Source organism: Rutilus rutilus, assembly GCF_951802725.1.
Source record: "Rutilus rutilus genome assembly, chromosome: 15".
Classification (NCBI taxonomy): domain Eukaryota; kingdom Metazoa; phylum Chordata; class Actinopteri; order Cypriniformes; family Leuciscidae; genus Rutilus; species Rutilus rutilus.
The window spans coordinates 36,727,009-36,741,145 of NC_140220.1; the positions used below are offsets into that span (position 1 = coordinate 36,727,009).

The 14,137-nt window shown below is 38.3% G+C and overlaps 1 protein-coding gene across 4 annotated transcripts in view; it reads left to right on the forward strand.

Annotated features, from left to right (window-relative positions):
- lama2 (laminin, alpha 2) overlaps positions 1-14,137 on the forward strand; it is a 220,791-nt gene that overhangs the window by 47,442 nt on the left and 159,212 nt on the right. For all 4 annotated transcript variants that reach the window (XM_084432101.1, XM_084432103.1, XM_084432104.1 and 1 more), the window contains exons 3-5: positions 694-806; positions 10,431-10,673; positions 13,480-13,659. In XM_084432101.1, coding sequence (XP_084288227.1) covers positions 694-806; positions 10,431-10,673; positions 13,480-13,659 — 536 coding nt within the window. The remainder of the gene's footprint in view (positions 1-693; positions 807-10,430; positions 10,674-13,479; positions 13,660-14,137) is intronic.

A 14,137-nucleotide genomic window follows, 5' to 3' on the forward strand; every position in this document is an offset into this window, starting at 1 on the left:
GACAAACAAATAAACCTTCCTCACAAGCCTGATTAGTTTTATTATCACATCTTAGTTTAATAGTTTCAGTGTCTTGTTTCATTTAGCTTCTAGTCATGGTTTTCTTTATCTCTCCATCATCATTGTATTGCATTGCATTATGTTTTAAAACAACCGAACTTTGATTATAAAACTAAGCATTTAAATATAATCTTACTAAGACATATTATTGGCAGATATTGATATTTATATGCATTTTATGTAAGTATCTGCTTACTGTATATACTGTAATAAAGATTGCATTGATTTACATTACAAGAATATCAGCATCTGCACCAAATTGCATGCTGTTGTTTGGGCCTAAAAACTGAATAAAACTGAGCTGTTTTTTTTTCTTCCATATTCTCACAATTTAACACTATATGAGCCATACAAGCCTTAACAGAAAACACATATACAAACTTGAAAAAAACTAAAATAATAATAATAATAATATTTTGTCTAAAGGTTCAAAAAATGTTCAATTAAATAAAATACAATTTCTGATGATGTTTTCATATATCAAGCTTTACAGTGTTAAAGTAGAGCTCACAGGCCTTGTCACATCCACTTTTCCAACTGGTTTTGACGGTCCTATAAATTCAAGATGAAAAAGCCTATAAACAAAGATGAAGGAGGAGTGTTTTAACATGACTGTTTTTTTCATGTGTGTAGAGCGGCATCCCATCGAGTACGCTATCGACGGCACTAACAGATGGTGGCAGAGCCCGAGCATCATGAACGGGATGGACTACCATTACGTCACTGTGACTCTGGACCTGCAGCAGGTAAACGACAACAGCAGCTCACAGTAACAGCCCTGACTCTCAGGACAACAGCCAATCAGAACGGCTCTCAGGCTTTCTCCCGGCATTCCATACAGCCACAGGTCATTGTGCATATTCAAATGCTCGAGCTCTTTATAGCATGATGGATTCTGATTGGCTGTCAACGTTTTTATTATTCATCAGCTGAGGAAAAAAATCATTCTGAAAGTGATTGTAATGGTATTGCTCCTCTGTGTCGTTATCGTTATAGTTGTAATGTGGACTCGTTATTCTCATAGAATTTGAATAGTTTTTAGGAGTTATAGTTTTCATCTTTGGTGTGAACAGGCCTGCAACGTTTTAGCCTGAAACGCTATTTAAAGATGAATATCTCAAATATGTAGGCATTTATAAAAATGTCTCAAAGCCATAGTTGAAAATTCTATCATAATTTCGGAACTTTATTCCCACACTGTTCCTCCTTCTGCAGAACACTAGAGAATTGTTTTAAGACTCGTACCAGACACTCTTTTCCATGCAATTACTATGAATGGGTTCTGGAGATTCATAATACACACAAAACCATAACTATCATAAAAATTGTCAATGCAAAGTACTATAGATTACAGTCTAGTTGGTATTTTTAATGCCAATCAGGAATGAAACGGTCCCCTGCTCTGTCGTGAGGCTTGAAAAGCATCTCTGTTCACTCACTCGTCGCCGCTGTTCTTCTTCTCCCGCTCGTGATGTGTGTGTGTGTGTGTGCAGAAGCAGTGGCAGGTTAACTCTGGCAGAACAGTGAGATGCAGTGCAGTTGAATGGCTCGCTGTAGTGTGTGGGCAGAATGCTCCCATCAGCCCTTATTAGATGCTGATCTGAGGCCAGCGCGAGCACCGCCGCCCAACCGCAGGAAATTACACAAACACCTACACACACGCAATTAAAGCAGTCAGCAGATGACACCGGGTGCAGGCCGGTCAGAATGAGGAGCGACGTGCAAATTAATAGATGGGATATACTGTAAATAAAAAATAGAAGTGATGGGAAGTAAGGAGCAACGATTTAACGGTTTGAAGCATGATTGTGTAGGATTCATGTTAGATACGATCATAGATGCATCGTTTTACTGTATTTTTCATCAGAGACTTTCAAAAACATAAAAACAAATATTACTGACTCGTATGATGGAGCTTGATAGCCCCAGTTCTCAGTCATTTTCATTATATGGAAAAATGTGGCAAATAATTTTCACCTAAAAAATTAAGGAAGAAAGTCATACTCTATTTCGAACAGCATGAGGGTGATAAATAATGACAGAATGTTCTTTTGAGGGTGAACTATCTCTTTAATTCCTGCATTGTTCTTCTATGCTGAAGAATATGACAATGAGTGCAACACGGTGACAGAGAGAGAGAGAGAGAGAGTGAAAGGTGGTGCCAAGATAGAAGACAAATGAGTGTGACAGGGTTTGAGTATTCATTAGAGGGGCTGTAGAGGACATTTAGAGTTAATAAATCAGACGAGAGGGTGTGTAATTACTGACGGCAATCACACATACAGCATCGGGCCACGACTGCCATCTTACCATCACTCACTCCCTGACAACCTGTCGTCACAATGACAAACGTGCACTAACACATTACAGTCTCCCATTCAGCACTAGAGCAAACGCGTCTGAACTGAGGAAACTGATTCAATTGAATTAAACGGTTATTTATAAACAGCGGGCTGATATGCACACGCTGGTCCTACTCCTTTATGTGCAATATGTTTTAGATGTGTTGTGCACAGTACACATGCATTTCATCATTAGAAGAGTCCGCTTGAACTGTACATGTGCAGATGTTCCACATTTTCTAGACTTTACAAATTTGCACATGTTGTTTTTCAGGCTCCAGTCTAATGATTGTGCATGTGCTTCAGTGTAGGAAACTGTGTGTGTGTGTGTGTGTGTGTGTGTGTGTGTGTGTGTGTGTGTGTGTGTGTGTGTGTGTGTGTGTGTGTGTGTGATGTTCCAATCACTGCAGATGTTCACCTGACCTCAATACTCTTTAGAAATGTGAATAATCACACTAAAGCCCTGCACAAACACATACACATGTGCAAACGCACGCACACATGCACTGAATGGCTTTTTACGAGCGCATTTTAGAGAAAGTCAGACAGTTCATTGAAATTCCTGTTGGATGTGCATGTTGAGGAACAGTAAGAAAAAGGTTCAGAGTTTATTGAAGGGTCACCTGCAGATCTTGCTTGATAATTGAGTGTTTGTTTTTAGGCAACAACAAAAAATCCATATTAAAAAATGCAAAATTTAAAAGCAAAATGTTGTTTACAGAAGTATTGGTCTGTGAATCATTACAATATTTTCTGGATAAATTTCCCACAGTAAAGAGAACAAATGGAGAAAATAAAATCCCCCAAGTTAAACAAATGCTGAAATGGTAAAATAATACAAAACAGTATCCAGATGTTTGGATGTCTCATTTGGTTCAATTATCAGGAAGTGGAAATCCAACCACCTACACTGCTTTGAAAACACATTTGCCCAGATTTCTCTACAAAAACTGCAATGCGATTTGAGAAAAAAACCCACAAAAAAAACAATGATCACTTTAAAGGAGCTACAGAGATGCTGACAATAACCGTGGCCTCTAGAGCTCTGCACAAAAGACCAAACCTACCTTATAAAAGCAGAGGCATAACTGCGACCGTTCCTGTGTGGTGTTATAATGCCCTTTTCACAAGATGTAAAATAAGTCTCTGATGTCCCCAGAGTGTGTGTGTGAAGTTTTAGCTCAAAATATTCAAATAAATTTTTGAGGGTGAGCAAAAACACACCGTTTTGTGTCTGTTTCTTTAAATGCAAATGAGCTGCTGCTCCCGGCACAGGGGGCGGAGCTTCAAGAGAATGTCATAAACTTTTAGCCTTTTATGTTCAAACTGGAGTCAGACAATGATGGAGAGACTCAAGAAGAAGTGACAACATGTAGAAGCAACAGGACATTTCTGAATGGTTAGTTGATGAATTTATGTAGCTTATGTGTAGTTATCTTTTAGTCATTGATTAGCATATTCTGTAATGATAATCTATAAATCGTGTTCAGGGGGCGGGGTTTATGTAAATTCTAGGGTTGGTGATGTCACTAACCCGGGAGGAAGCTCGTGTAGTCTCTACCAGCCGTTTGTTGTAGTCCTTAAAAAGCGATTTCTTTAAAAGCAAATATCTCCCTTTGCTTTGAACTTTGAGCGTTGTAACTTTGCAGATGTTGTTTATGATCAAACAGCAACATTACACACTAACTAAAGTTAGAAAAGTCAAATCACCCTTTAAGACTGACATGTCATTATCAAACTATCCACCTTATTTTGCATTGCAGATGTTAGCTATTTTAGCTATCTGTGAATGTGCGAGACTACAATTCAAGTTACAAATTAACGCACCGCTCTTATGTTAAAAATATACTACTCAAAATTGAAAGTGGTTCATCTACAGACAAAGATTGTCATGTTACAGGCAATTAAGTTAGTATCTCAGTGCTCATGCCTCATCTCTGCAGTGAAGTACAGTATGCTGTGCTGATGTCTTGTTAAAATAGAGGGAACAGTGACTGGTGCACATATGAGAACAAATAGGAACAAATGAGCCAGGCAAACATCTGATCTCTGTCCATTTGAGGGTCTATAACATTATTAAAATAATTGTGGACAAGTGTAAGTGTAAGCTAAACTAGAGCAAATTCCTGGAGGAATGAGCCAAAATAGTACAAACACATGCCTAACAAAGCAGCTCTGTAGCTCTGTCAATGAACACTTCATAAGATGACACATATGAGTAACACTTTATAATAACTGCACGCTATTAATAATCATTAGTTAAGCATTACTAAATAGTTAATTCATCATTTATAAAGCATTAATAGACATTAATAAGCAGTTTATAAATGAAGTATTGCATTATTTACAAACCAGTTACATTATTTACCATTATTTACAAACTAGGTGTTGTCATTGATTAATAAGATCACTTTAGAGTAAGTAAATGTAGTAGATTCAGGGAGTTATAAAGCGTTTAGTAGCGGTCAGTTCACTATGTTTGTGAGCTCATCTAAAGTGAGGACTAGTTATGCCTTGTAAAGCGTTTATAAAGGAGATTTAAAGACTCAGTTTCTTCTAAACATCATTTATAAAGGAGATTTAAAGACTCAGTTTCTTCTAAACAGAAAAAGGAAACACACACACACAGTGATTCAGAACATAGAAATATTAACAGTTTTTAAATCTCCTTTATAAACGCTTTATAACGGCATAACTAGTCCTCACTTTAGATGAGCTCACAAAAATAGTGAACTGACCGCTACTAAACGCTTTATAACTGCCTGAATTAACCCTGAATTACAGTAGAAATACATGTTAATACAGCATTTATTAACACACTAAGTAACTATTACTATATGTCTGAATAATGATATGTATTTAAACAGTTTATTAATCATTTACTTACACTTTCTAAGTGATCTTATGAACCACTGACAGCTCCTAAATAACCGGTGTGTAAATAATGCAATACTTCATTTAGAAATGATAAATTGATCATTAATAAAGTATGAAAATACAATTATTAAACACATTATAGATATGCTTTAAAATCAAGAATAAAGCATTTAAAGCTGTATTTATAAACTGCTTATTAATGTCTATTAATGCTTTATAAATGATTAATTAACTGTTTAGTAATGCTTAACTAATGATTAATAGCGTGCAGTTATTATAAAGTGTTACCCACATAGGAATAATAAGTACATATATAATATAAAAAGGCTAAGTGTACGGTATGTGTAATGTTTAGGTCCACAGGAAGATGAACCAGATTCAAAAGGTCCAGAAGAAAGGAATTTATTGAAATAAAACAAACTAAAAGGATAAAGCAAACAGCGCAGCGTGTAACACACAACCATACCGGACATACTTAAACACACAGTGATGATGAGCTTAATGTTGAACAGTTGTGATGATTGAATGAGTGTCCATGGAAACTAACGACTGGTGGGAAACTGGGAACAAGGAAACAGGAAACGGATGATAAACAAAATAAAAGTCCATGAAAGTGAAACTCAGACAAACTAAACTGAACGTAATTGTGACAGAATGTATTGTGGACAGCTGAACCTATTAACAGATTAATAATCCTCAACTATTGTTTGACTAGTAAAGCTACTCTAATTACAGTCTCATTAAGAGTAATAAACAATACGGTCACACTTAAGATTAGGGTTCAACTCTCATTATTAACTGTTAACTATGACTTTTGCCTCAATAAACTCCTAATTACTTCTTATTAATAGATAGTAAGGTAGTTCTTAAGTTTAGGTATTGGGTGGATTTAGGGATGTAGAATATGATCATGCAGAATAAGGCATTAATATGTGCTTTATAAGCACTAATAAACAGCCAATATCCTAGTAATATGCATGACAATAAGCAACTAGTTAATAGTGAGAATTGGACCTAAAATTAAAGTGTTACCAACAATACAATATTTAAAAGCTGTTATCTGGAGCAGATGATGTTTACTTTCACGGCTTCTCTCTTTCTCTGGCAAGGCCAGCATACTATGGTATTTTATGCTCCATTATTATTCATCATCATTCCTAAATCATGGACAACTGACAAGCACACGTCTGGAGGAGCAGGTGTTCTCTCCTCAGCTCTCAGGGATGAGACTCAACTAAACTAATTAAGCTACATTTTACTTCGTATGGAAAATATTTATTCGTTGAAAAGTGCAGTTGTCTCAAACCACATCCCGATTCTATCAGAAAACTAAAAATATTTATATTTTTTTATTTTTTATAAATGAGGTCATCCCCAAATGGAGGTTTTGGGAGTCTTTGTCAGCTTTAGCTCACTTTCGAATTTGTCCCAAAAGTATGGTTTAGAAGGGATGCACACACACACACACACACACACACACACACACACACACACACGACACACTCTAACACACACACACACACACACACACACACACACATGACACACGACACACACACCCACATGACACACACACACACACACACGACACACTCTAACACACACACACACACACGACACACACACCCACACATGTCTGGTTCACTATCTTTGTGGGGACTCTCCATAGACTTAAAGGGGTGGTTGATTATGATTTGACTTTTCTAACTTTAGTTAGTGTGTAATGTTGCTGTTTGAGCATAAACAACATCTGCAAAGTTACAATGCTCTAAGTTCAAAGCAAAGGAAGATATTTGCTTTTAAAGAAAAGGACTACAACAAATGGCTGGTTGGGACTACACGACATTCCTCCTGGGTTAGTGACATCACTAACCCTAGAATTTACATAAACCCCGCCCCCGGGAACATGCAGTCCATGTTGAGAAGAGGAAAAGTTGTTGTATAAGAGTACATTTGTGAGTCAGCTCAAACTTTAGCATCCATCTTTTCACATGCAATAGAAAGTCACTCTGTGTGCGTCTCACAACAGTTCCTATACGAGCTATTTATAGATTTATCATGACAGAATATCTTAATTGAAGATAGTTAACTCCACATCAGCAACATAAATTCATCAACTAACCATTCAGAGACGTCCTGTTGCATTCTACATGTTGTCACTTCTTCTTGAGTCTCTCCATCTTTGTCTGACTCCGTTTTAACATTAAAGGCAGAACAGTTTCTGTCATTTTAGTGTGTCTGCGTGAGGTAATAGCAGCCGCTAACACACCAGCTCTTGAAACCCCGCCCTCTGCAGCAGCTCATTTGCATTTAAAGGGCCAGGCACAAAACGGTGCGTTTTTGCTCACCCTCAAAAAGTGACAACTTTAACTTGCTATATAAAAATATCTGTGGGGTATTTTGCGCTAAAACTTCACATACACACTCTGGGGACATCATAGATATATTTTACATCTTGTGAAAAGGGCATTTTACCACCCCTTTAATGGTTTTTATACAGTACAAACTGTATGTTCTGTCCCCTTACACTAACCCTACCCCTAAACCTACCCATCACAGAAAACTTTCTGCATTTTTACATTTTCAAAAAAATATAATTTAGTATGTTTATTAACCCATTCCCCTCATGGGGACCGCTGGCTGGTCCCCACAATGGAGGTGATCTCAGGTTTTACTATCCTTGTGGGGACATTTGGTTCCCACAATGTAATATAAATCAAACGCACACGACACACTCTAACACACACACACGACACACACACACACCCACATGACACACACACACACACACACACACACATACACACACACACTCACTCATACACGCACTCCAGAATTCCAAAATGTGCATCCCTAATATATATATAAATTAGAATGGAAAGAAATTAGGGGAAAAAAATGGGTGAAAATTATTATTATTATTATTATTATTATTTCATTTTTTTTGTTGAAATTTGTTCAGTCAAATGATGCAACATAATACTGGATTCAGTTTGATATCAGGAAAATTAGACAATGGCAAAACAACATGTTCGCTCCCGAGTGTTTACCCTTCTGGCTTTCCCGTTATTAAACATTTGCTGGAGTTTGTTCATCTGAACTGAAAGTTATTGAAGCCTCTGAGAATAATCTTTGACAGAAGAGATGTGACACGCAGAGAATACGCTGTCATCTGTGTGTGAGAGAGAAAGAGTGAGGAGGAAATATCTGTGTGTGTGTGTGTGTGTGTGTGTAGGAAGCAAGGTCTTGAGGCCAGCACACACAGTCAGATAAGGGAGTCACATCTGTTTGAGTCGTGCCATTTCTGACAGGTTGTGGGTTATGACATGTTTTTTATAGCTCTTCTTCTCTCTGTCACACACTGCAGGGATGGTTGTTTGTCTCCTATGAAATCTGTGGCCTTTGCTCATGAGAACCGCTACGGTAAATGAACACCTGAGGGCAGCGGCTGATGTTGTCTTCATGAACACTGTCCACACTCACTCACTCACACACGCACACGCACGCGCACACACACGCACACGCACGCGCACACACACACACTATATATGTGGCGATAGCCAACAATCCATTGTACGGGTCAAAATTTTCGATTTTTCTTTTATGCCAAAAATCTTTAGGATATGAAGTAAAGATCATGATCCATGAAGATATTTTGTACATTTCCTACCGTAAATATATAAAACATGTATTTGTGTGAGTGAATGCAGCACAATCGCCAACATAAATGAACAACTTTAAAGGCCATTTTTTACACCCTCAGATTCCAGATTTTCAATAGTTGTATCTCAGCCAGATATTGTCCTATCCTTACAAACCACACATCAATGGGAAGCTTATTTATTCAGCTCTCATGTGATCTATAAATCTCAGTTTCAGAAAATTGACCCATGTGAATGGTTTTGCGGTCCAGGGTCACATATGTATATGTTAGTGCATGTTGAGTTACAGTGTGTATAAAGTGTACACACACACACACACACACACACACACACACACACACACACACGTGTTACTGGCGTGGCCTTCAGTTCCCTGTGTCTTTCATAGTTGAGTCAGATGATTGTGCTGTTCAGACGTCCTTGATTCGCTCCTGCCTCACCTCTCTCTGAACACAACACACAAAACAGCATTGTGCTGCGTGAACCAGCGTCCAGAGCTTCACTGTGAGACACGTAACATAAGCCTGTTATCTGCTGGAGATGAAAGAGTGTGTGTGTTCCTCATGGGGCAGTGTTAGCTAAAAAGGTAACAGAAATGAATAGAGACTTCAGCCTAGCTTCTCCTCCCCCCCGTTTCTCATGTTTTCTTTTTATTCAGGTCAGCTCTTCAGGTAAGCTGAAATGTCACTGCGCCCTGAAGCTTTCTGAAGGCCGCCGAGAACCTGTCAGGGACTGCGTTTTACGTGTCACACCGTGCGTGTGTGTGTGTGTGTGTGTGTGTGTGTGCATATGTGCCTTGAGTCTTTTGCTGCTGAATAAAAGACTGTGAAATCATGGGAATCAAGTTTTCATTTCTTTCTCAGATCTTCTCTTTCATTTCTGTTCTCCTGTTAGAAGTTCATCCATTATGAGTCTGTTGCCAGCTTCATCACACATCATATAGTCCAGTCATTTTAAGCCAAAATGGGGGTCAACCTTGAACAAATTGCAACAGAAGCAAACTCAACTGATTTTGTATCCTCAATATGTCCTGAGTAAGGAAAAAAATCAGACGCCTATTCATTCTTTTTCTCACGTGAATAGGGTAAAAATTCTAACATTTAGATATCACCATGAAAATGACTGAGTTGATTACTTACATCAAGACAAACAAAAAATGTATTACAAGTTTTTTTTAATTGTTTGTTAACATGGACAAACGGTGCATAATCTAATTACGTATGTGCTAATTTGCATAAATACCAAATGTAAAAAATTGTACTCTATTCACGTGAGAAAAAGATATTTGGCTATATTTGGGTCTTTTTCGAAACTTTCCCCTAATGGGATTCTTCGAGGCTTCTTTTCCTTACTCAGGACATATTGAGGATACAAAATCAGTTGAGTTTGCTTCTGTTGCAATTTGTTCAACCTTTTTTCATAAAATGAAAATAGACTAATAGCTAATAGACCATTAATGTTCTGTTCCACGTTCTCCTCTCACACACAGGTTTTCCAGATCGCTTACGTGATTCTGAAGGCTGCAAACTCGCCTCGGCCTGGAAACTGGATTCTGGAACGTTCTCTGGACGGTGAAACATTCATGCCGTGGCAGTATTACGCTATAACAGACACCGAGTGCATCACCCGCTTCAACATCAACCCCAAAACAGGCCCGCCGTCCTACACACACGATGAGGAGGTCATCTGTACCTCCTTCTACTCTAAGATCCATCCTCTGGAGAACGGCGAGGTGAGAAACACCTGGACTAAAGGGTCAAGAAACTTAAGTGGCGTAATAAGGTTTTAATGCCATGATTGACTTCTGAAGGGGTCATATCCTGTACTGTTTTATAATTTGACTTTTTTTCTTTAAGTTCATTATTATGTTAATCGAGGTTTAGATTTCCATTCCCATTTTACTATGAATTAGACAAAAAGAGCACACAGACTTCAGTGAACAGACGGAGCTCGGCGTGTCGCACTGGAATGATAACTTCTTGGTAAATTTCGGGAGAAACTTACTGCCGCAAGTAAACAAAATGTAATAAAATAAACATCTTAATGTACACTGTAAAAAGTGAACAGTTGGATCAACTTAAAAAAATTACTTCAATTGGTAACACCTAAAGAAATTAAGTTTTTTCAACTTAAATTATCATATCGTGATAATATCGTGACCTGCATATGACCTGCATATTATATCCATATAATATCGTGACCTGCTCCTGCTCACTTTAATAACTTCATAAACTTGATCACTGTATGAGCCAAGCTTAAAGGAACACGCCGACATTTTGGGACTTTAGCTTATTCACCGTATCCCCCAAAGTTAGATAAGTCCATAATGTCATTGTTCAGCTGAAGTCAATTCAGTGTTGATTCACTTCCATTGTAAAGATCACCAATTATAAATGAGTTCATGTCATCCACAAAGCAGTTCTGCAGAAAACAGTGATGTCATCATCCAGCTCAGTTCAGTTCTCATCTAGTAGTGCAGTCCAATCTATAATATTGAAACAACAACCACCAAAACGCTTATAATAAATGGACATGGCAAGAGTCTGAAATACTACTTTGGTCAGAAGAGCGGAGACCAAACACATGAGACGGCAGAATGTTGCTATGGTTACCATGGTGTCAATCATCATGGGATTGGTGGAATGATAATTCAATGACGTATTTAAATGCGGCTGTCACTCCTGAAACTTTGCAGTGTGAACGTGGCCAATATATACACTTGTAGTACCATAATGATGTCAACAATAGAGCAAAAAACAAGCAATTAAACTAAACTGAAAGAGAAAACATCAGCGTAACTACAAGTTCAAATAACAAACACCTTAATGCAACAAATTATGGCAATCCAAACAAAGAGTGATTAAAGCCATTATAAATCATTCAAGAAAAGGATGAATGTTAAACTCTCCATTAAGACCATTAGGTGATACTGTGTACAAAGTAGAAATCCAATAAGTTTCACATTTTAAAAGCAAATTGTTTATATGACCCACTCTTCGTTGCGCATCTTTTCTGACCTTGTGTTATAAATGGCTAATCTCATGATGTTTGATTACATGAGTATCTGACCATACCTTATTCCATTTTTTACTTAACTACTTAATAAATACAGAATAAATAATTAGACGTAAAATGTTTGAAATTAATAGAAATTATTTCGCTACAATGCACACATATGAGTTTGGAATGTCATGAGGGAGAGAGTGAATGATGGCAGAGTTGAGCTTTATGGGCAAACTTTCTCTTTAAATGAGTTTCAATGTATGCGACAGAGAACCTCACAGAGTCTCGCTCGACTGCATCTTGAGTTACCTCGTTAGTTGTAATTCTTAATTAGAGAAAATAGACAAGAGAAAAATATATTCACACACACACACACACACACTCCAGTGTCCCTCTCATTCAGAGCCCACACAAACGCAAACATGCATAATTTTGCATGTTTTTGGTTTTGTATAAAAAAAATTGCTCTGATATCTGTTTAAATGAGTGTGTGTAACACAATAATAAAACATACACTCATTTAAACAGATATCAGAGCACATTTACATACAAACCAAAACCGTGTAGAATTGCATTAATACAGCTGCTAACTTTAGCTAGCTCATCCAACAGCTAACAGCAGGCTGACATGAACACCCACATGATAGATGAGATGGAAGTTCTCCTACAGCAGCAGTTTTAATGTGTGTGTGTGTGTGTATGTTTTCTGAAAGTCAGATTTACAGCTGTCGGATCATAGGACTATATTGAACTGTATTGCGTGTGTGTGTGTGTGTGTGTGTGTGTGTGTATGTGTGTGTGTGTGTGTGTGTGTGTGTGTGTGTGTGTGTGTGTGTGTGTGTGTGTGTGTGTACCATCCTAATGAGGGAGGTGGGTGGGGAGATCAAGCCTGGGCTCAAATGTCGCTCTATCTTCTTTAAAAACAGACATCATAAACTCACACAGCACTAATTAGCACACATCATTAACCCAAGAAAAACAGCCCAGTACTGCACACACACACACACACACACACACACACACACACACACACACACACACACACACACACACACACACATGTCTGGTTCACTATCTTTGTGGGGACTCTCCATAGACGTAATGGTTTTTATACCGTACAAACTGTATATTCTGTCCCCTTACACTAACCCTACCCCTAAACCTACCCATCACAGGAAACATTCTGCATTTTTACTTTCTCAAAACAACTCATCCTGTGTGATTTATAAGCCTTTTGAAAAGTGGGGACCGCTGGTTGGTCCCCACAATGTAGGTGATCTCAGGTTTTACTATTGTTATGGGGACATTTGGTCCCCACAATGGATTATAAACAAGGGCACACATACACACACACACACACACACACACATCCTTGAGCTGCATTGGCAACAACTCTATGGTTGTCAATAGATTGCATTGATAATTGTATTTATTGGTTGATGTGTGTGAACAGACAAAGGATTAACTGCTGCACTACCACAGTTGAGGAAGTGATTCAAGGACTCACTCATAAATGAATGTTTGTTTTCTTTCAGATTCACACCTCACTCATAAACGGCCGTCCCAGTGCGGATGATCCATCGCCCATGTTGCTCAACTTCACCTCGGCACGCTATATCCGCCTGCAGTTCCAGAGGATTCGCACCCTAAACGCTGACCTCATGACCCTCGCCGTCAATGACCCCAGAGACATCGACCTCATCGTCAGCAGACGGGTGTGTGTGTGTGTGTGTGTGTGTGTGTTTCTATAGGGACTAGTGCAATGCTTTGACACCAGAGAGAATGTGCCACACGTGTGTTTGTCGTCGCACTGTGCCATTCATACGCCATCTGTGTGTGTGGATGGTTGAAGCTAATGCTGCCCGGGCCGCCTCATCCATTACGAGCCTCTCCTCCTCAGACAGATGGGTTTTAATTAAAATCACACAGTAATTAACAAATCGGCCCGCTCTTTCCCTCAAAGACGCCATATCACACGCCTCCACCCACCTACTTCCTCCTACAAACTCATTAACTCGCTGATTGACCCGTTTCCATCAAAGAAGAGTTGCGTTATGAAACGCAGGATTATGTTTCTCACGTGCATTGAGCAATTTGGATAAATGTTCCCAAATTATTTCATTCAAAGAGTCTTTTTGTAGTCTGGAAGGCATAAATGGCTAATTTAAAGGATAATTTGAAGGTGATGTGTGT